Here is a 23,446-nt window from a genome sequence, read left to right as displayed (position 1 = left end):
GGGAAATATGTCCATTATAAATTATTCAAAATATTGAAGTTTATAGTTTTGAAAAGATATGGCTTTCTGCCCTCTAAGTTTTCCTCAACACAAAAAAAAAAAAACTTATAGAAGCAGAGGGGTACAGTTTTCCTTGGGTTTGATTTGTTTTCTGGATTTGTCTTTTGATTTTTCTCGGTGAACTGGAATGAAAATGTTATTAGAAGTCCAGCACTTCTCAGAAGACAAATGAACAGAAAATGTCAAGATGAATTTACATCTCTCAAGGTGTAAAAGAAAGACGTAAAAACCAATGGGAGATATATTGATAATGAAAGCTGAAATTCTGTAGACAGACAGACTGAGGGTTTATGCAGGAAACATCATCTGTTCATCCAAAATTTTAGCTGCTCTTGACACTTTTGTATTTTTTGAAGTTTCTTTATTTAGTCTTATGCTCAGCCCTTGTTTGAGGACTTCTCTCTAGTTCTAATTTTTGACATTTGCTTGCTCCTGAGAGGTCTTTATCTGCTGTGTCTCCTGTTGGGTGTTGCCTTGGGTAACGCACTCAGCATCCACACAGCTGCATTTCTCCACGTAGGTGTAGGAGTGATCAAGGGAGGTTCCATCACTGCACATCAGAGTCACCTTTCTCTTGCTGGTCTTGATTTCCTGACAACACGAGCATTTGTGCACCATGGTGTTTGTTGTTTGAGAATATCTGATAGAAAAACCAATGAGAAAGATTCAGAATTTATGCGAGAGATAATGCTGCCCCTCTCAAACATTACAAGCACGCAACAGAAGTTGCGTGCTTGCATGTGGGACTGTTGCTCAATATTAGCATTCTTACAGTATTGTGGTGAAATGCAGGTAACTTGCTTCTCATTGTAAAAATTTATGACTCTAAGTCTTCATTAAGGCACAGAAAAAGTAAAGAATTATTCCAGATCACATAGTGAGCCAGTCCAGTGAGATAATAATGAGAAATAACCTCAGTTTTAAATGGGCAAAATCAAAATTTCGATCTCTTCACTATGATGCTGAACAGGCTGTTGAACACTGAATCTTGAGATAATCAAGCTAGCACAATATCATGGTAATTAGCACAATGGAAACAGTTGATGACTGAGTGGATGTTGGACACATCAGAAAAACACTTGTGATTTGTTTGATGTAACTGGTGTAAAGACTAGAAGACAAGAGGCCACCATTATCTTTTATGCCACTTACCGTGAGTAAGCATCACAGCTGCCTTCACAGTATGTTATCTCAACAGGTGCAGGAGACACACAGCCGTTATAGTTGATGACAGTCGTCGTATTGTACTTCATACAAACTGAGGTCATCACAAAGCAAAGGAAAACAGGTTAAAATGCATGTGCATATAAATAGATAGTTGTGTATGATATGACAGTTTGTAACTGAAAACTAAGGAGGATGGAACAGAAATAGAAAACTAAGTCACAATGCATTTTTCTTTTAATTGCTGAGGGCCAAATGAAGACTTGCTGTTTGTGTTATCAGTGGATGAAACTCTCCTTTTTCTTGATTCAGAATGCAGAAATTAAGAGCATACTGTGGTAACTGCTCAATGCACACCCATCTCTCAGAACTGGCTTCGCTCTCCTCCTTAAAGAGAATGTATCTATGGAAATTGGAGAGTAGTCATAGTCCTCACCCTCCCACAAAAAAGCCAGCATTTAACAGTAGGGGATAGGAAAGTTCACCATCTATTTCACTGGGACCTAAAATGCGTAGTGGAAATGTCCTGTTTCTTTTCCACCTGTTTTCTTTCTCACCCCAGTGAAGCAGTGAAACCAAACCTGGTCAGTTCGCCTCTTCTGTCTATGTACCCATTGTGCAAAACGGGCTTACATACCTAACCAGGCACGTATAATCAATACTTTTAACAAAATTATTATTACTTACGTTTCGGTACTCTTCGGCACACTAAACAGCAGCCATCATGAGATAGCTGGATATCATCCTTAAATGGGAAAACATAAAAAGATAACTCAGGTTTCATATCTGCATGCTAAAGCAGACTTTTCCTGCTTCCTGATTTTCTCTGGCACCATAGACTGTGTATATTTTTGTATTGCCATGGAATCTAATTTCAAGCAAGGCTAAATATTAAGGGCACATAACTCTTATCAATATTAAAGTCATGATGTGAAAGTTGAAATGGAGGAAAACCCTCAGTTTAGTAGTATAATTTCAGCAAGCAATAAAGCTCCTCAAACATATAAGTCAAAATATTGTGACCACAGTAAAGGTGAAGGGTTAAAACAGACAGGGTAACACAAGGAAATAAGTGACTTGCCAGAGGCTGATTTTTGCTTCTAGGTCACTTGACACTTTAGGAATCCAAAATATTATTCTGTATATTTTTCTCTAATTTCTGATCCTCAGTGAGGATTTTTATATCACTCATTTTAATGTTGACTTGCTTTTCTGAGATAAAATTTGACTGGGACTAGGTTCAGAGAAGATAGAAGGAGAGCTACTTCCTGCATGATGCTTCTGCTAGTTATTTTCATTGGACACTATGATCCTTCTATCACTGGTGTTAGGCACTGCAACCTTTCCAAAAATGAGAACTGGAAGAACAGTACTTACTGGATCACACTCATCATGGTTAAAGGCAGGACAGCTTGCCTCTTTGATTACTTGAATGTACTGGTCAGCATGTTTTTCACATGTGTAAACAGTACAGTTATCACCAGGTGGATTCCAATGTTCTCCTTCCTGAAAGTAGTCAAAATTAAAACAAATTAGGATCATCTTATATAAAAATGAAACAAAAGCCCTCCAATGTCTTATTGTTGCTATATATAGTAGTTTGATTATTCCAAACAACTTCCTTGAATTTCAGCTGATAATTATTTGCCATATTATCATACCGTTATTAAGTGTTTTTCAGTAACCAAGCGAAGAGGTTCTATTTTTATATGGATATATAGGTGCTTTTTTGTGTGAATAGGGTAAGTACGTGGACTCATTTGGAAAGAATGACTTGCATTTCAATGGTTTTGTCATTAGAATTTATGGATGTGTCAAAATGCCTCCACAGATAAAATTATCCTTTGAGCAAAATAGGTGCTATACTTTTAGAACTGAGGCAAACAAAAGCCCTTTGCCTCCACCTATGTATTTTCCTATGTTGATTTTTGAAAGCCATTGTTCAGTATCATAGCACAGTTGCTTCCAGAAATCTTAGAACTGGTGTTTTTTGGTGTAAGGTATTGTTTAGGCTGTGTGGAGATCGTCCAGCCCCTGCCTGAGTAAGCATTTGTCTAATATGAGAAAAGATGGAGGAAATAAATGTGGCAAATACAAGGAGAGGAAAGAATGGGAAGACTAGCAGAGTTCCCCAAAAGTGAGGTAAACCAGAGGTAATTACATGGAGCACGTGTGTAATGTTGTCTCCCACAGTCACTACGCAAGCTGCTGCCTTGCACGTGCCACAGCACTGTCCGGGTTCCACAGTGTATTTATAGCCCTATTTTGAAAGAAATAGAGAGACAATGGCATTAAGTCAGGTCACTGACCTGAACTGGTGGTTATTAGAGCTGAGAGGGGTAGGAATTTCTGGCAGCAGACCAGCACTCACCAGTGGGCAGTACGTGTCACAGATAACAGGCTGGCATGTGACCGCAAGGTGGTGAGGCCTTGAGGGAGAGGATTCAGAGCAGGTACATTCTTCACAGGGGCCTGATGGAACAGCAGCTCCAGGCTAGGGGAAGTTGGAAAAACCCATTATTAGTCAGTTAAAACAAGTTGCTCTGTGTATACACGTCACAGAAAATACAAAGATGAACTATGTATAGGCTAAGCTATCCATAAATACAATTTTGGTTGTTTTATTTAAGCAGAGTTTCTGGTTTGGTAATATCGATTTTGGAATAAAATTCTACTAATGTAGAAAGGAGAACAGAATAAGATTTTGCTTGTCCAGAGAGTGTTAACCTCAGCGAAATAATGAATAATGTTTTATCTCAAGCTTTCCTACAAAATATGGACCATGATAGGTGTCTCAAAAACACTGCACTGTGAACTAAGTGAGGGTATATTTTTATAGTGAGTAACTCTGTGTACTTACTGCATAATAGGTTTCGTTGACTACACAGCCCTGTCCTGTAAAGAAGGAAGAAGGAGGTGTAAGTTTTAGGAGACAGAAATGTATGAAAAAACTTCTGTTTCATAGCTTTGTAGGCCCTTTTTGTAAGCCTGTGGCAGTGGCCTTAAAACACTCATTCATGACAAGGCCCAGTATGATACCACAGATAACTTGCATCTCTCTCTTATAAGTTTTTTGTAACTTAGAAAAATACAGAAGTAAATACCACATGAGGAGGGTGCACAATACTTACTGCATTCAAAGATAGGACAACAGTTTCCAGGTGGCATTATTGTGATTATTTCCTGTCCCTCTAAGCACAGGGGTGTGATGTCAGTGCAGAGGCTTGTGTTGCAGTCTGTTTCATGTAAGAGAATATAGAAAATAATAAGCTCAGAATTTTTCAATTAAAGCAATTTTGTTTTACATGAACTTCTGAAGTCTTCCCATGGGGTAGATATGGTGTTTACACAATAAACAATAAAGTTTAATGACTAATTCATTCTATATGCCAAGGTGTTTTCAATGTGATTGGGCTTATCCCATAATCTTTGTGAAACAAAACACTGAGAAAAACAGAGTAGTAATTGCTGGAAAGAGAAAATTTCAAAGAGAAATTTGTACTAGTGGGGAAATCTGATGACTCTCTGGTCTGATAACTGTTTCTGGAACTTTCCTGAGCAATTTTTAAATAGTCAGGACTATTTTTTAAAGTTAATTTTCCTAATACTGGTCTTTGAAAGGAAATAAAAATGTTTTAAATGGGTTTTGAATATTATTTCAGGTAGTGGCAGTATTAAAGACTTTCAATGTAAAATTACAGGAGATTTTCAGTTACTTTTCTATGTCTAACTATATAAAATCTTTTAATCTTTAAATTTGTTATCTTTAGGCATTTACTGTATGCTCTGCACGAAGGCTCTAAAAAGCATTATGACATCAATGCAAAGTATTAAAAAATGCAAAATTATTGCTGTAGTTTCCTATTCCCCACGATAAAGAACTAAGACAGTACTCACAGCACTCAGTCCTAGTACAGCATGGATCTTCTGGTATTGGTATATCAACAGGCATGTAACCTGGTTCTTCACAAAATACTTGCTGTGTCAGAGAACATTCGTGCTTTGTACACTTCACCTTAAGAGTATTTTTGTCACAGACACATTCCCGGCAATCTTTTGTCCATTTTTCTCCTGGCTAAATAAAAAAGGAAAACACAGACAAAGGAAAGAAAATAATTAAATATAAAATTAAACCAAAATAGTTTTATTTGCTTCTAGTTAACATATTCATGCATATAGTGACAACTGATTTTATCAGCTTTTTCATATACTAGACTCCATAGAAGACCCTCAAACTGCTTGTTCCGGGAAGACATTGGAGGCCACTAATGGTTCTGAGTTCACAAAGTTATTACTTTTTATTTGTTAATAGTGTTAGTATGAGAGTTACAGGAGTTCTTAAAGGAGAAGTGATTGAGCCTCACATCCATTTTTTAATAAGAGATGATCATATGACATACTCATTTTCACATTAGGTTGCTGATTTCTGTGCAGCTGAGGAACTAAGAATGCAAGATATGAACATGATAAGCAACAGGTAAACTTTGTTATCCATCTCTCTCTTCATTTTTAGTAATTTTAGCAAGCCAAATTTGTGGAAATAAAATAAACATATATGCCTAACTTCCACTACTACCATTTCTCTCTCTCTTTTTTTTTTAAGTTTTTTTCCCTGTATGTGACATTAATGAAAGAATATATTTTCACTTATTGTTAAATTTCTTAGGGGTGCTCTAGTACTCATTATTTTTAAGATTGAAAGTGAACAAACATTTATGACAAAGCTTTGGTTCAATGGAATACTAAATATCATCTTGTTTCACTTGTCTGTGCTCATTAAGCCACACTCATTGTGATACTCACCCATCTGGACATTCCATTTGGTTCTCTGCAGACTAGAGAGAAAAAGAGACAAACAAATGAATGGGTATTTACACCATTGAAAACTGACAAAGGAATACATATGTGCAGTTTCAAATAAAAATACTAAGAGGATAAAGCTAACAAGAAAATGAACATGCAGACTAATTTTGCTGAACTGCAGAGTTCTACCATCTTGGTGAGTCTTATGTAAGGAAGGATGATGGGGAAAAAAGGGTATATTGACTATTATTCAATTTGTAACTGGGGACACTTAGGGAAGCTGATGTGCAATGACCTGATCATGTAGAAGATGACTATAGAACTCAGGCCTCCTGACTAACAATCCCTATCTCTATTTATTCCTCAAATTAGCTACAGATGACTTACAGCATTCAGAGACACAGATGTTGCTCTCTGCACGCAGGAGTGTCATTCCTTCAGGACAGAAACAGCCTTCAGTTACTCCATAGCCAGGACGCTCATAGCTGGAATGGGAAGAATATATGGGCTTGAATACAACACTTTTGTGGTGAGGCAGAGGGCAGAGCAGCATATCATGCCAGATACAAGAGACACAAAAAATATACACTTTCTGAAGGGCAACAGGAAGCACCTGTTCCTAGAGCTGATTGGTATTTATAAATCTTGAATAAGTTCGTGAAATTCACAACACATTTCATTGTGAAACAACTCAAATTTCTGAGGAAAGTAGATAGATAAGAAAAATATAAGCAGGTGCTTCAGGGTGGGGTGTTTTGTTTTTTCATACCTTTGGTCACAGGTAACTGGATTAATGGGCCCACATGGCTTGTATACCATGTTTGATGGACAGCTGAATGCTGTATGGAAAAAGACAAAAAAAAAATTAAAAATTGACAGTAGATGCATTTTTTTCAGAAAAAAAATTACTACAGCTTTGCCTTCTTAATCTGCAGCTTCTGTGAGAAAGGACCCCACTGGGTTTTTGTAGACAATAACCAAGTGTCAGATACAAGACGTGTTTAGCAAATAAAGCACTAATTTCTCCCATTTATCACACACATTTTGAGTCCTGCAATACTTACAACATGTATTGTTGGTCATTCCTCTCCAGTCAATGCAGACACCTCTAGCAGCACACTCTGTAGCATATATCTCCAAACTGGAACACTGCATGAATTCATCGTCTATGCGACATCCATCAAAAACACAGCCTTTGAAAAATGGTTCTGGTGGTATCACGGTATGACATTCTGCAAAAACCCTGCAGACAGTAAAGAAAGCAACCCCCTTTTCTATTAATGAGCCATTATACAAAGTCTGTTCCTGTCAGACAACACTTTCCAGTTAATACCATGTGACTCTGCCTCAGAAACAAAGGTATTATGAGAAACGAAATCCTAGGAATGGCCAGTAAGCTGGGAGATAGATTCAGGAAAGATTAAGAAATCTGTAGTGCCTTTTTTTCCTAAAGATGTTAATGGTCATAGTATTTCTGTATGTGTATGCAACTTTTTAGTGGCTTGACACCAGAAATACAGTGTAAAAGGCAACTGCACTACATTGAGAAAAAAGGAATGAAAAAAGTAGCAATAGAAAATTCACACATAAAATAGCTCCAAACTTACTAGATACTACAGAAAGCAAGTATAAGAGGGCTTTTATAAGTAACCTTGTCAGCCTACACAGGTATAGGACATACTTCAGACAACAAGCCTTTGCACTTTTGGAACTCCATATTTTAGGTAAAACGTACAAAGAAAGAGACATTTCTCAGCTGTTTGCATCTGCTTTCTTCACGTTTTTGGTAAATGGTTTCTCTATGATTTGTACTGAAGACCCACTTCAAATTTAGAGTTCAGTCTTTGCTTAATACTTAGTGAACAAATTCTGGAAGTATTGCATCCAGGGAGTATTGATTTTAGTGCTCCCTGCATCCCTGATTTTCTGACTTTACCTCTCCTTGCTCAGTTATCTTTGGCATGCAAATCATTAAGGCAGACCAGTTTCTTTTGCAAAGGCCTTTTACTATATATATTCTGTCATTGAGCTGACATTTTCAGTTATTATCACATGCTAAAGCTATAGCTGCTATTCTTCTTGTAAGATACTGAGACAGTTGTGTCTAGAAAAAATGAATTTGTTTTCTTACTCGCTCAAGATAAGTTTGCAGAGTGGAGGTGTTTGACATTGCGGCTTTGGTGGAGGTGTGGTTATAGCTGGTGGTATTGGCACTCCATGGCATGACTTGTTGTTGTCAACAATCCAGTGATGAGCCATTTGGGGACAGGAGGAAATTATCTTACCACTTGGTAAGCGGCATTCATCTTCTTTATTGTTTGTACACGTTCCTGGAAGAGACAAGGTGGGTAAGTCTCCTAAGCCATGTCAGAGATACATAATACATTCCTAGGCTGATATGTTTAGGTGTGATGTGCTCATGAAATGCATATTTTGCTGTGCTTCCTAGGGAGCACTTTCTCTAGGTTGAACTTTAGGTTATGGAAAAACACACAGCCCCAAAGAAATATTGAGCATTTGACATCCTACAGTGGTTGAAGAGCAAAACTGTACTCATTTCCATTTACTGCTGTTTAAAAATCTCTGTCAATTGTAAGACTGCATAGCCAGAGTGGGTGAGCATAACCAAGGTAGGGGGTGGGGAAAGAGGACTCCCTCCAATCTGTGCAGCCTTCTTACCACATTGTCCTTCGGTGTTGTTGCCAAATTTGCTGTATGGGAGCTTGACAGAGAAAATCAGACCACTAAAGGTGATGACTGCACCAATTTCTTCTATTTCAACAATCATATTGATGCCAAGAGTGGAGAAAGAAATGCCGTCTTTTTTGAAGCCTGGTCCAACAATCTTTTTGTTGAAGTACATCTGAATGCAGGGTTAAAAAAAAAACACCAAATCAAAACACCACATCAGAATAAGCACTGCTTCTGCCTGATTGTTTTAAATAATATATTTTCTAATCTTCATAATTATGGATAAGTCCATATTGTTGTTCATCACATCCAGTGCCCATTGACATCCTAATGACAGCATATATTTGCACTGATATCTTGGCTTGTATTGCTATATTGCTAAAATGTGATAATAATCCAAGTGGCCTCTACATACTGTGTTTGTGATGACTGTATGCTAATACACAGTATTCTGTGCATATAACTCCAAGTATTTTCATTGTATCCCTCATGATTATGTGCCTTGGAAACATTTTTCATATGAAAATATGTGGTAGTTTTCTTTAGCTACAGAAACATCCTTGCCATTATTATGTGATAATTTTGCCGGATAGTCCCCCCATCTCTATATTACATAGTAATTGACATAGGAAGAGTTGTCTGAATTCAAAATTAAGTCAGATGCCCTTAGTGCCAGTTTTATGTAGTAGTGATCATATCTATTTGTTAAAACTTTCAATTTGCAGCCAGTATCTTATATGAGTTAAAAAAGGTAAATTATTTGCCTAATAGTTTTTTGTCAGAAGTTATTCTGCAGCTCTCTTCTCACTGAATCAGGCTAAAGCATGAGTTAAAATTGTCAGCTACTGTTTTCTTTCACAGGGAACCAACGTGTGTTTCTGACTAAGAATTTGGCATGGCACTGTAAGGCGAGAGTGCCTATTCAGACAAAATTTTCTCCCTTTCTATAGATTCTCTAATCAATGAATAGATTCGCCAGTGTAAGAGTGGGACTATCTTTTCATTTTCATTGGTTTGCCAACACTACTTTGGATCATGAAGGTCAGGTGACAGTCTAAGTTACCCCTTTTCTTCAGCTATACCTCTCTTCACTGTAGGAAATTGAAGGGGGAATCGTGTCAGGGCCGTTTTGTGCTGAAGTTCCATATGCAGAGAAAGCAGTCATCCAGCAGATAAGGGATACATATCCATCTTCCCTCCAGGAGAAGATTCCTGCTTGCAATTTGCGTTTGTGTTTCTTCAAAGTGTGCTTGTTTACTTAAGTGTATGGCACAATGTACCCGTTTTCATGAAATATGAATTTTGTTCTTGGCATCCAGTGCAATACTTTTCTTTCCCCCTAGTGATACCCTCTGCCCTGACCACCTCCATGATGTGATATTCTAACAGACTGTATCTCAAAATAGCATCAGTAAGGCTTATAGACACTATTTCTTTTTTGCAAAAATAGAAAAAAAGTATTTACCACATTGGTCATCACACCATTCATGAGTTGACGAGTCAGCACCACTTCTGCAGATTTGTAGAAAATAATAATAGATTTAGGGCAGGAGAGTCCATCTTTTGCATCGCAGTAATAATTGTCAATGTAAACACGGAAGTTGTCATATCTAGGGACAATCTGTTTCACCAGGACGTAAGTGCAGTTTTCAAGGAAGGTATAATAGGTTCCATCAAAAGTAATGTAATGAGGATCACCCCATCCACTACACACACCTGTACAGAGAAAATATTTGGAAGATTAAGATGACAATTTAGGTAGAAGAAAACTTAAAACCTGAAGATTATGCAATTTATAGATCAACCCTAAGAAATGAAAATGCCCATATAATCTGTGTAACGCTTGGCCTTTTTTCTTTTTTTTAAATGTTATTCCTGTATCTAATGATGCTTACATTGACACTCATATCGGTAACAGCATCCATTTTCATCAGGTACCAGCATTGGTGGATATTTGTTTGCACAGGTAATTTCCTTTACTGGTGGGCAGTACGTTGGTACTACATCTATATTGTTGTCTCCATTACAAATCACTTCTGTACAGTTGGATAATTTGAATCTTTCTCCAGGCTGCAAAATGAAGAAAAAGCTTTTTTCAAAAAACTCTACTGTAAACAGGTATAACCTTCACTCCTCTTTTTAGATTTATGCTGTCTTTCCAGTAATGGTAGTGTTGGAAAGGAAATCAATGTGTGTTACTTCTCTTCACTTTTGGTATTAATGACTTTTAATGGCAACTACAGGTATTCAAAATTCTGACCACGTTATGGGAAACAAACCACACTTACTTCTCTGAAACTAAAAAAAGACTAAAATGAAAACTTTCACTGAGAGAAAAAAGTTGTCAATATTGTACAGGATTAACCTTTTTAATGTTAAAAGGAGATGGAAGCCTTAACTACACCTGTTACTTCTGCATGAGGAACTTTTCTGGAGCTTGGGGACATGTATTAGGTTACAGGAACTGCTTTCCTCTATTCTGTGTATAGTGTACTTCATGGTCAACAGAAAATAATAAAAAAAGTTTAAAGGAGTATAGATAAAAGGGCAGGAGAATGGAAACAGATACAAGCATTTACTGAATCTTAAATATTTCCCTTTAGTGAAAAAAAGATACATAAGAAAACCCCTTCTATGATGTTAGTGAGAAGATACCTTACAAATGCAATGCACAAGAGAGTTTTACTAAAAACAAAGTAACAAGAAAAGAATATTGTCACTTGCTTTAGCAGTATAAAAAATTAAAAGTCAGAAAAAGGAAAAATTCAAATATTATGTCCTATATATTTCCCATCATTAGCAAAATAATTAAGACAATCAGCACATGTAAGGTTTAAAGACTACAAACTCTACCAATCGGATACCACCCAAAAAATAATATTATTTCAACAGTCAAAAACTAACATAAAAATAACATACTTGTAAAGGAGGATAAAGAGTAGAAACACAACCATGAAAAGCAGGACGTGTAGAAGTGGGAGGCAGAGGAGCTGCTGTTGTTATTGTAGACCACTCAGAGGAACTGGTGGCTGGCAAAGTAGTGACAGGACAATGTACAGCATGTCGTTCAATATTACATGTTGGGCTACAGATAGCATAAAATCGACATCCGTCACTATCAATTCTGTTGTAAATCAAGTCACCTGTAGTAAAATGAAAAAAGAAATATTAAAAGAATAAAAAAAAAAAGGAAGGCATAAGAAAAAAAGAAAAGTATTATGAAACCACAGAAACATGAGCAAAAAACAACATAGTGAACAAAAATACAAATAAACACAAAGGTGCCAAAATAACACACACTAACCAGGTGAAAAAATAGAATCACCAATCTTGCAGAAACATGGTGTAGTTGAAATCGGAGAAGTTGTAGTAAAGAAGGGACCACTTAGGGTAGTAATGGTGGATGGGCTAGTGGTGGTTGAGAGGGTGGAGAAAGGGCAGTTGTAGCTGGGGGTGCAGCAGAGCACACGGATCTTGTAGTTGAGGCACATCTTGAATTTGCCCGTCTGGTCCTCGTTCTTGCACACCAGTCCAAAGTGGACGTCGCACTGCACGACCTGCCCCACCTGCTGGATAGCAACGTCGGGGTAGTCCTCCGCCCGGCACTCGATCTGCTTTGGCTGCCGGCAGACCTGCTTGCCGGCGGCGCGGATGTGCTGGTAGGTTTCGAAGTCTCCCTGGCTGGGCCCCGAGGAGGGGAAGTCGACGTCGAACCACTCGCTCCAGGTGCACACTTCGGGTTCACAGGGGGTGGTGGAGGAAGTTGTCGTAGACGTCGTCGGCGTGGGGATGGTGGTGCTGGTGGAAGTGATGATTTCTGTGGAGGTAGTTGTAGTTGGGGGTGCAGCAGAGCACACGGATCTTGTAGTTGAGGCACATCTTGAATTTGCCCGTCTGGTCCTCGTTCTTGCACACCAGTCCAAAGTGGACGTCGCACTGCACGACCTGCCCCACCTGCTGGATAGCAACGTCGGGGTAGTCCTCCGCCCGGCACTCGATCTGCTTTGGCTGCCGGCAGACCTGCTTGCCGGCGGCGCGGATGTGCTGGTAGGTTTCGAAGTCTCCCTGGCTGGGCCCCGAGGAGGGGAAGTCGACGTCGAACCACTCGCTCCAGGTGCACACTTCGGGTTCACAGGGGGTGGTGGAGGAAGTTGTCGTAGACGTCGTCGGCGTGGGGATGGTGGTGCTGGTGGAAGTGATGATTTCCGTGGAGGTGGGGCTCGTGGTGGTGGTGGAGATGTACGGCGTGGAGGTGGAGGTGGTGACTGTGGTGGTGGAGGACGGGATCGATGTGGTCGTGGTGCTGGTGGTGGGGCTGGTTGTTATGACGGGGGCTGTGGGCAATGAGCAGTTGTAGTTGGGGGTGCAGCAGAGCACACGGATCTTGTAGTTGAGGCACATCTTGAATTTGCCCGTCTGGTCCTCGTTCTTGCACACCAGTCCAAAGTGGACGTCGCACTGCACGACCTGCCCCACCTGCTGGATAGCAACGTCGGGGTAGTCCTCCGCCCGGCACTCGATCTGCTTTGGCTGCCGGCAGACCTGCTTGCCGGCGGCGCGGATGTGCTGGTAGGTTTCGAAGTCTCCCTGGCTGGGCCCCGAGGAGGGGAAGTCGACGTCGAACCACTCGCTCCAGGTGCACACTTCGGGTTCACAGGGGGTGGTGGAGGAAGTTGTCGTAGACGTCGTCGGCGTGGGGATGGTGGTGCTGGTGGAAGTGATGATTTCCGTGGAGGTGGGGCTCGTGGTGGTGGTGGAGATGTACGGCGTGGAGGTGGAGGTGGTGACTGTGGTGGTGGAGGACGGGATCGATGTGGTCGTGGTGCTGGTGGTGGGGCTGGTTGTTATGACGGGGGCTGTGGGCAATGAGCAGTTGTAGTTGGGGGTGCAGCAGAGCACACGGATCTTGTAGTTGAGGCACATCTTGAATTTGCCCGTCTGGTCCTCGTTCTTGCACACCAGTCCAAAGTGGACGTCGCACTGCACGACCTGCCCCACCTGCTGGATAGCAACGTCGGGGTAGTCCTCCGCCCGGCACTCGATCTGCTTTGGCTGCCGGCAGACCTGCTTGCCGGCGGCGCGGATGTGCTGGTAGGTTTCGAAGTCTCCCTGGCTGGGCCCCGAGGAGGGGAAGTCGACGTCGAACCACTCGCTCCAGGTGCACACTTCGGGTTCACAGGGGGTGGTGGAGGAAGTTGTCGTAGACGTCGTCGGCGTGGGGATGGTGGTGCTGGTGGAAGTGATGATTTCCGTGGAGGTGGGGCTCGTGGTGGTGGTGGAGATGTACGGCGTGGAGGTGGAGGTGGTGACTGTGGTGGTGGAGGACGGGATCGATGTGGTCGTGGTGCTGGTGGTGGGGCTGGTTGTTATGACGGGGGCTGTGGGCAATGAGCAGTTGTAGTTGGGGGTGCAGCAGAGCACACGGATCTTGTAGTTGAGGCACATCTTGAATTTGCCCGTCTGGTCCTCGTTCTTGCACACCAGTCCAAAGTGGACGTCGCACTGCACGACCTGCCCCACCTGCTGGATAGCAACGTCGGGGTAGTCCTCCGCCCGGCACTCGATCTGCTTTGGCTGCCGGCAGACCTGCTTGCCGGCGGCGCGGATGTGCTGGTAGGTTTCGAAGTCTCCCTGGCTGGGCCCCGAGGAGGGGAAGTCGACGTCGAACCACTCGCTCCAGGTGCACACTTCGGGTTCACAGGGGGTGGTGGAGGAAGTTGTCGTAGACGTCGTCGGCGTGGGGATGGTGGTGCTGGTGGAAGTGATGATTTCCGTGGAGGTGGGGCTCGTGGTGGTGGTGGAGATGTACGGCGTGGAGGTGGAGGTGGTGACTGTGGTGGTGGAGGACGGGATCGATGTGGTCGTGGTGCTGGTGGTGGGGCTGGTTGTTATGACGGGGGCTGTGGGCAATGAGCAGTTGTAGTTGGGGGTGCAGCAGAGCACACGGATCTTGTAGTTGAGGCACATCTTGAATTTGCCCGTCTGGTCCTCGTTCTTGCACACCAGTCCAAAGTGGACGTCGCACTGCACGACCTGCCCCACCTGCTGGATAGCAACGTCGGGGTAGTCCTCCGCCCGGCACTCGATCTGCTTTGGCTGCCGGCAGACCTGCTTGCCGGCGGCGCGGATGTGCTGGTAGGTTTCGAAGTCTCCCTGGCTGGGCCCCGAGGAGGGGAAGTCGACGTCGAACCACTCGCTCCAGGTGCACACTTCGGGTTCACAGGGGGTGGTGGAGGAAGTTGTCGTAGACGTCGTCGGCGTGGGGATGGTGGTGCTGGTGGAAGTGATGATTTCCGTGGAGGTGGGGCTCGTGGTGGTGGTGGAGATGTACGGCGTGGAGGTGGAGGTGGTGACTGTGGTGGTGGAGGACGGGATCGATGTGGTCGTGGTGCTGGTGGTGGGGCTGGTTGTTATGACGGGGGCTGTGGGCAATGAGCAGTTGTAGTTGGGGGTGCAGCAGAGCACACGGATCTTGTAGTTGAGGCACATCTTGAATTTGCCCGTCTGGTCCTCGTTCTTGCACACCAGTCCAAAGTGGACGTCGCACTGCACGACCTGCCCCACCTGCTGGATAGCAACGTCGGGGTAGTCCTCCGCCCGGCACTCGATCTGCTTTGGCTGCCGGCAGACCTGCTTGCCGGCGGCGCGGATGTGCTGGTAGGTTTCGAAGTCTCCCTGGCTGGGCCCCGAGGAGGGGAAGTCGACGTCGAACCACTCGCTCCAGGTGCACACTTCGGGTTCACAGGGGGTGGTGGAGGAAGTTGTCGTAGACGTCGTCGGCGTGGGGATGGTGGTGCTGGTGGAAGTGATGATTTCCGTGGAGGTGGGGCTCGTGGTGGTGGTGGAGATGTACGGCGTGGAGGTGGAGGTGGTGACTGTGGTGGTGGAGGACGGGATCGATGTGGTCGTGGTGCTGGTGGTGGGGCTGGTTGTTATGACGGGGGCTGTGGGCAATGAGCAGTTGTAGTTGGGGGTGCAGCAGAGCACACGGATCTTGTAGTTGAGGCACATCTTGAATTTGCCCGTCTGGTCCTCGTTCTTGCACACCAGTCCAAAGTGGACGTCGCACTGCACGACCTGCCCCACCTGCTGGATAGCAACGTCGGGGTAGTCCTCCGCCCGGCACTCGATCTGCTTTGGCTGCCGGCAGACCTGCTTGCCGGCGGCGCGGATGTGCTGGTAGGTTTCGAAGTCTCCCTGGCTGGGCCCCGAGGAGGGGAAGTCGACGTCGAACCACTCGCTCCAGGTGCACACTTCGGGTTCACAGGGGGTGGTGGAGGAAGTTGTCGTAGACGTCGTCGGCGTGGGGATGGTGGTGCTGGTGGAAGTGATGATTTCCGTGGAGGTGGGGCTCGTGGTGGTGGTGGAGATGTACGGCGTGGAGGTGGAGGTGGTGACTGTGGTGGTGGAGGACGGGATCGATGTGGTCGTGGTGCTGGTGGTGGGGCTGGTTGTTATGACGGGGGCTGTGGGCAATGAGCAGTTGTAGTTGGGGGTGCAGCAGAGCACACGGATCTTGTAGTTGAGGCACATCTTGAATTTGCCCGTCTGGTCCTCGTTCTTGCACACCAGTCCAAAGTGGACGTCGCACTGCACGACCTGCCCCACCTGCTGGATAGCAACGTCGGGGTAGTCCTCCGCCCGGCACTCGATCTGCTTTGGCTGCCGGCAGACCTGCTTGCCGGCGGCGCGGATGTGCTGGTAGGTTTCGAAGTCTCCCTGGCTGGGCCCCGAGGAGGGGAAGTCGACGTCGAACCACTCGCTCCAGGTGCACACTTCGGGTTCACAGGGGGTGGTGGAGGAAGTTGTCGTAGACGTCGTCGGCGTGGGGATGGTGGTGCTGGTGGAAGTGATGATTTCCGTGGAGGTGGGGCTCGTGGTGGTGGTGGAGATGTACGGCGTGGAGGTGGAGGTGGTGACTGTGGTGGTGGAGGACGGGATCGATGTGGTCGTGGTGCTGGTGGTGGGGCTGGTTGTTATGACGGGGGCTGTGGGCAATGAGCAGTTGTAGTTGGGGGTGCAGCAGAGCACACGGATCTTGTAGTTGAGGCACATCTTGAATTTGCCCGTCTGGTCCTCGTTCTTGCACACCAGTCCAAAGTGGACGTCGCACTGCACGACCTGCCCCACCTGCTGGATAGCAACGTCGGGGTAGTCCTCCGCCCGGCACTCGATCTGCTTTGGCTGCCGGCAGACCTGCTTGCCGGCGGCGCGGATGTGCTGGTAGGTTTCGAAGTCTCCCTGGCTGGGCCCCGAGGAGGGGAAGTCGACGTCGAACCACTCGCTCCAGGTGCACACTTCGGGTTCACAGGGGGTGGTGGAGGAAGTTGTCGTAGACGTCGTCGGCGTGGGGATGGTGGTGCTGGTGGAAGTGATGATTTCCGTGGAGGTGGGGCTCGTGGTGGTGGTGGAGATGTACGGCGTGGAGGTGGAGGTGGTGACTGTGGTGGTGGAGGACGGGATCGATGTGGTCGTGGTGCTGGTGGTGGGGCTGGTTGTTATGACGGGGGCTGTGGGCAATGAGCAGTTGTAGTTGGGGGTGCAGCAGAGCACACGGATCTTGTAGTTGAGGCACATCTTGAATTTGCCCGTCTGGTCCTCGTTCTTGCACACCAGTCCAAAGTGGACGTCGCACTGCACGACCTGCCCCACCTGCTGGATAGCAACGTCGGGGTAGTCCTCCGCCCGGCACTCGATCTGCTTTGGCTGCCGGCAGACCTGCTTGCCGGCGGCGCGGATGTGCTGGTAGGTTTCGAAGTCTCCCTGGCTGGGCCCCGAGGAGGGGAAGTCGACGTCGAACCACTCGCTCCAGGTGCACACTTCGGGTTCACAGGGGGTGGTGGAGGAAGTTGTCGTAGACGTCGTCGGCGTGGGGATGGTGGTGCTGGTGGAAGTGATGATTTCCGTGGAGGTGGGGCTCGTGGTGGTGGTGGAGATGTACGGCGTGGAGGTGGAGGTGGTGACTGTGGTGGTGGAGGACGGGATCGATGTGGTCGTGGTGCTGGTGGTGGGGCTGGTTGTTATGACGGGGGCTGTGGGCAATGAGCAGTTGTAGTTGGGGGTGCAGCAGAGCACACGGATCTTGTAGTTGAGGCACATCTTGAATTTGCCCGTCTGGTCCTCGTTCTTGCACACCAGTCCAAAGTGGACGTCGCACTGCACGACCTGCCCCACCTGCTGGATAGCAACGTCGGGGTAGTCCTCCGCCCGGCACTCGATCTGCTTTGGCTGCCGGCAGACCTGCTTGCCGGCGGCGCGGATGTGCTGGTAGGTTTCGAAGTCTCCCTGGCTGGGCCCCGAGGAGGGGAAGTCGACGTCGAACCACTCGCTCCAGGTGCACACTTCGGGTTCACAGGGGGTGGTGGAGGAAGTTGTCGTAGACGTCGTCGGCGTGGGGATGGTGGTGCTGGTGGAAGTGATGATTTCCGTGGAGGTGGGGCTCGTGGTGGTGGTGGAGATGTACGGCGTGGAGGTGGAGGTGGTGACTGTGGTGGTGGAGGACGGGATCGATGTGGTCGTGGTGCTGGTGGTGGGGCTGGTTGTTATGACGGGGGCTGTGGGCAATGAGCAGTTGTAGTTGGGGGTGCAGCAGAGCACACGGATCTTGTAGTTGAGGCACATCTTGAATTTGCCCGTCTGGTCCTCGTTCTTGCACACCAGTCCAAAGTGGACGTCGCACTGCACGACCTGCCCCACCTGCTGGATAGCAACGTCGGGGTAGTCCTCCGCCCGGCACTCGATCTGCTTTGGCTGCCGGCAGACCTGCTTGCCGGCGGCGCGGATGTGCTGGTAGGTTTCGAAGTCTCCCTGGCTGGGCCCCGAGGAGGGGAAGTCGACGTCGAACCACTCGCTCCAGGTGCACACTTCGGGTTCACAGGGGGTGGTGGAGGAAGTTGTCGTAGACGTCGTCGGCGTGGGGATGGTGGTGCTGGTGGAAGTGATGATTTCCGTGGAGGTGGGGCTCGTGGTGGTGGTGGAGATGTACGGCGTGGAGGTGGAGGTGGTGACTGTGGTGGTGGAGGACGGGATCGATGTGGTCGTGGTGCTGGTGGTGGGGCTGGTTGTTATGACGGGGGCTGTGGGCAATGAGCAGTTGTAGTTGGGGGTGCAGCAGAGCACACGGATCTTGTAGTTGAGGCACATCTTGAATTTGCCCGTCTGGTCCTCGTTCTTGCACACCAGTCCAAAGTGGACGTCGCACTGCACGACCTGCCCCACCTGCTGGATAGCAACGTCGGGGTAGTCCTCCGCCCGGCACTCGATCTGCTTTGGCTGCCGGCAGACCTGCTTGCCGGCGGCGCGGATGTGCTGGTAGGTTTCGAAGTCTCCCTGGCTGGGCCCCGAGGAGGGGAAGTCGACGTCGAACCACTCGCTCCAGGTGCACACTTCGGGTTCACAGGGGGTGGTGGAGGAAGTTGTCGTAGACGTCGTCGGCGTGGGGATGGTGGTGCTGGTGGAAGTGATGATTTCCGTGGAGGTGGGGCTCGTGGTGGTGGTGGAGATGTACGGCGTGGAGGTGGAGGTGGTGACTGTGGTGGTGGAGGACGGGATCGATGTGGTCGTGGTGCTGGTGGTGGGGCTGGTTGTTATGACGGGGGCTGTGGGCAATGAGCAGTTGTAGTTGGGGGTGCAGCAGAGCACACGGATCTTGTAGTTGAGGCACATCTTGAATTTGCCCGTCTGGTCCTCGTTCTTGCACACCAGTCCAAAGTGGACGTCGCACTGCACGACCTGCCCCACCTGCTGGATAGCAACGTCGGGGTAGTCCTCCGCCCGGCACTCGATCTGCTTTGGCTGCCGGCAGACCTGCTTGCCGGCGGCGCGGATGTGCTGGTAGGTTTCGAAGTCTCCCTGGCTGGGCCCCGAGGAGGGGAAGTCGACGTCGAACCACTCGCTCCAGGTGCACACTTCGGGTTCACAGGGGGTGGTGGAGGAAGTTGTCGTAGACGTCGTCGGCGTGGGGATGGTGGTGCTGGTGGAAGTGATGATTTCCGTGGAGGTGGGGCTCGTGGTGGTGGTGGAGATGTACGGCGTGGAGGTGGAGGTGGTGACTGTGGTGGTGGAGGACGGGATCGATGTGGTCGTGGTGCTGGTGGTGGGGCTGGTTGTTATGACGGGGGCTGTGGGCAATGAGCAGTTGTAGTTGGGGGTGCAGCAGAGCACACGGATCTTGTAGTTGAGGCACATCTTGAATTTGCCCGTCTGGTCCTCGTTCTTGCACACCAGTCCAAAGTGGACGTCGCACTGCACGACCTGCCCCACCTGCTGGATAGCAACGTCGGGGTAGTCCTCCGCCCGGCACTCGATCTGCTTTGGCTGCCGGCAGACCTGCTTGCCGGCGGCGCGGATGTGCTGGTAGGTTTCGAAGTCTCCCTGGCTGGGCCCCGAGGAGGGGAAGTCGACGTCGAACCACTCGCTCCAGGTGCACACTTCGGGTTCACAGGGGGTGGTGGAGGAAGTTGTCGTAGACGTCGTCGGCGTGGGGATGGTGGTGCTGGTGGAAGTGATGATTTCCGTGGAGGTGGGGCTCGTGGTGGTGGTGGAGATGTACGGCGTGGAGGTGGAGGTGGTGACTGTGGTGGTGGAGGACGGGATCGATGTGGTCGTGGTGCTGGTGGTGGGGCTGGTTGTTATGACGGGGGCTGTGGGCAATGAGCAGTTGTAGTTGGGGGTGCAGCAGAGCACACGGATCTTGTAGTTGAGGCACATCTTGAATTTGCCCGTCTGGTCCTCGTTCTTGCACACCAGTCCAAAGTGGACGTCGCACTGCACGACCTGCCCCACCTGCTGGATAGCAACGTCGGGGTAGTCCTCCGCCCGGCACTCGATCTGCTTTGGCTGCCGGCAGACCTGCTTGCCGGCGGCGCGGATGTGCTGGTAGGTTTCGAAGTCTCCCTGGCTGGGCCCCGAGGAGGGGAAGTCGACGTCGAACCACTCGCTCCAGGTGCACACTTCGGGTTCACAGGGGGTGGTGGAGGAAGTTGTCGTAGACGTCGTCGGCGTGGGGATGGTGGTGCTGGTGGAAGTGATGATTTCCGTGGAGGTGGGGCTCGTGGTGGTGGTGGAGATGTACGGCGTGGAGGTGGAGGTGGTGACTGTGGTGGTGGAGGACGGGATCGATGTGGTCGTGGTGCTGGTGGTGGGGCTGGTTGTTATGACGGGGGCTGTGGGCAATGAGCAGTTGTAGTTGGGGGTGCAGCAGAGCACACGGATCTTGTAGTTGAGGCACATCTTGAATTTGCCCGTCTGGTCCTCGTTCTTGCACACCAGTCCAAAGTGGACGTCGCACTGCACGACCTGCCCCACCTGCTGGATAGCAACGTCGGGGTAGTCCTCCGCCCGGCACTCGATCTGCTTTGGCTGCCGGCAGACCTGCTTGCCGGCGGCGCGGATGTGCTGGTAGGTTTCGAAGTCTCCCTGGCTGGGCCCCGAGGAGGGGAAGTCGACGTCGAACCACTCGCTCCAGGTGCACACTTCGGGTTCACAGGGGGTGGTGGAGGAAGTTGTCGTAGACGTCGTCGGCGTGGGGATGGTGGTGCTGGTGGAAGTGATGATTTCCGTGGAGGTGGGGCTCGTGGTGGTGGAGATGTACGGCGTGGAGGTGGAGGTGGTGACTGTGGTGGTGGAGGACGGGATCGATGTGGTCGTGGTGCTGGTGGTGGGGCTGGTTGTTATGACGGGGGCTGTGGGCAATGAGCAGTTGTAGTTGGGGGTGCAGCAGAGCACACGGATCTTGTAGTTGAGGCACATCTTGAATTTGCCCGTCTGGTCCTCGTTCTTGCACACCAGTCCAAAGTGGACGTCGCACTGCACGACCTGCCCCACCTGCTGGATAGCAACGTCGGGGTAGTCCTCCGCCCGGCACTCGATCTGCTTTGGCTGCCGGCAGACCTGCTTGCCGGCGGCGCGGATGTGCTGGTAGGTTTCGAAGTCTCCCTGGCTGGGCCCCGAGGAGGGGAAGTCGACGTCGAACCACTCGCTCCAGGTGCACACTTCGAGTTCACAGGGGGTAGTAGGTGAATATGTGGTAGTTTTTGTGGTTGTGCTGCTTAGCACTGGTCTCGTAGTCGTTTGTTTTTGAGTTTGCCTCGTTGGTTTTGTTGTTATTCTGGTGTGTATGTATTCTGTTTTTGGTTCAACTGTGTATTCAGTTGTTGTCTTGTGTTTTGTTTGCAAACTTAGAGTTGTTGTTTCTGGTGTGGACACTGTTTTTGATGGAATTGTAGTTGGTTGTGTTGCTTTAGTTAGAATTTCTGGGGTTGTTTCACATGGCACTGGTATGTTCTCGCAGCATTTAAATCTTATTTCATAATTATAGCAGATTGGTGGAAGTTGATCTTTATTGTAACATTTCAACCCTTCTTCTGTGTTACATGTTATGTGTTGCTCTAGTAGAGGATATGGTGTGTTCGGGAACCGTACTGCTCTACATTCCACATCCTTTCTATTGTTGCAGACTTTGTATCCGTTATTTTCAATGTTCTCAATCGTATCAAAATCTCCATCATCATAACCTGACCCTGGATAACTTACATCATACCATCTTGACCAGTAACATTTTTCTTTGAAACAAAGAGGAGTTGTTGAAAGAGATGTGGTGACAGGTGTTGTGGTTCTAGCTGTTTCTTCAGTAGGTGAAGGTATCAATGTTGTACTTTCAGTAGTAACTGAATATGTTGTTTCAGTAGATGTTTCTGTCGGAATTGGAGTTGTGACTGGGGTTGATGTGCTGAAAGGCATTGTGGAAGAGCATGGTACAAAAACACAGCAGAGGATTCTGATTTCGTAGTTGTTGCACATTGTTGAGATTTGATCCTTGTTGTAACATATAAGCCCTCGTGTTGTGCTGCATTCTACTTTTTGGCCAAGGTCTTTCAGTGGTATATCAGGGAACTTTTCTGCTCTGCATTCAACAGCCTTTGGGGCTTCACAAACTTCATAACCTTTTGCTCGTAAATCATTGAAAGTTTCAAAATCTCCCCCATCATAGCCAGGGGTTTGTAGACTCCCATCATACCATTCGGACCACTTACAGACTTCATGAACACATACTGATGTAGTTGGTGACACTGTGAAGGAGAAAAGGAAAAGGAAGAAATCATGAAATTAAGAATTAATTCCTGTAGATGCTATTTTTTTGTTGTTACATGTAAAATTTTGTAAATTTTTTTTGTTTGTTTTAAATGGGCTGACAGTTTTCCTAATGTCATTTGTCTTACATTATGCTCCTGTAGTGCATCAGTTTATTTTAGTATATTGTAGAAGAGAAAATCCATCACCCAGCAATTTAATTTTTTGTTGTTACATGTAAAATTTTGTAAATTTTTTTTGTTTGTTTTAAATGGGCTGACAGTTTTCCTAATGTCATTTGTCTTACATTATGCTCCTGTAGTGCATCAGTTTATTTTAGTATATTGTAGAAGAGAAAATCCATCACCCAGCAATTTAATGTACTGACATGCTTGGAACTGTCACTTCCCAAGAGAATACCAATTATATGTTACAAGGTGCTGAAATAAGGCTCAGGTATAATTTATACACTCTGGAAAAAACCCAAGTCTCAATTGCTTTGCATTTGGTTCAGTGTATTTGCTTTGGTTCGATCTTGTTTCAGTATATACTAGTCTCTCTGGAATCTATTGAAATCAGTGGAAAGAGGACCTTTTATAGTATGCATCAAGATCCATTGCTACTTTTTTCTTCCAAATCTTGGCTCCTCACTCAGTGC

The 23,446-nt window shown here is 47.1% G+C and overlaps 1 protein-coding gene across 1 annotated transcript in view; it reads right to left on the bottom strand.

Annotated features, from left to right (window-relative positions):
• Positions 1-454: 454 nt before the first annotated feature.
• Positions 455-23,446, bottom strand: part of MUC5AC (mucin 5AC, oligomeric mucus/gel-forming) — a 45,768-nt gene continuing 22,776 nt past the window's right edge. Inside the window, 20 exon segments of the mRNA XM_031055818.1 lie at positions 455-700; positions 1,213-1,318; positions 1,912-1,969; positions 2,602-2,730; positions 3,386-3,484; positions 3,596-3,718; positions 4,085-4,119; positions 4,356-4,460; positions 5,122-5,299; positions 6,028-6,059; positions 6,415-6,512; positions 6,797-6,866; positions 7,092-7,270; positions 8,159-8,357; positions 8,707-8,890; positions 10,184-10,434; positions 10,614-10,788; positions 11,638-11,861; positions 12,023-12,546; positions 12,548-22,787. Of these exon segments, the coding sequence (XP_030911678.1) occupies positions 469-700; positions 1,213-1,318; positions 1,912-1,969; positions 2,602-2,730; positions 3,386-3,484; positions 3,596-3,718; positions 4,085-4,119; positions 4,356-4,460; positions 5,122-5,299; positions 6,028-6,059; positions 6,415-6,512; positions 6,797-6,866; positions 7,092-7,270; positions 8,159-8,357; positions 8,707-8,890; positions 10,184-10,434; positions 10,614-10,788; positions 11,638-11,861; positions 12,023-12,546; positions 12,548-22,787 (13,241 nt within the window). The 3' untranslated portion in view covers positions 455-468.

The sequence above is a fragment of the Geospiza fortis genome, unplaced genomic scaffold (genome assembly GCF_000277835.1).
Source record: "Geospiza fortis unplaced genomic scaffold, GeoFor_1.0 scaffold66, whole genome shotgun sequence".
NCBI lineage: Eukaryota > Metazoa > Chordata > Aves > Passeriformes > Thraupidae > Geospiza > Geospiza fortis.
This window is presented reverse-complemented; position numbering and strand designations above follow the sequence as displayed.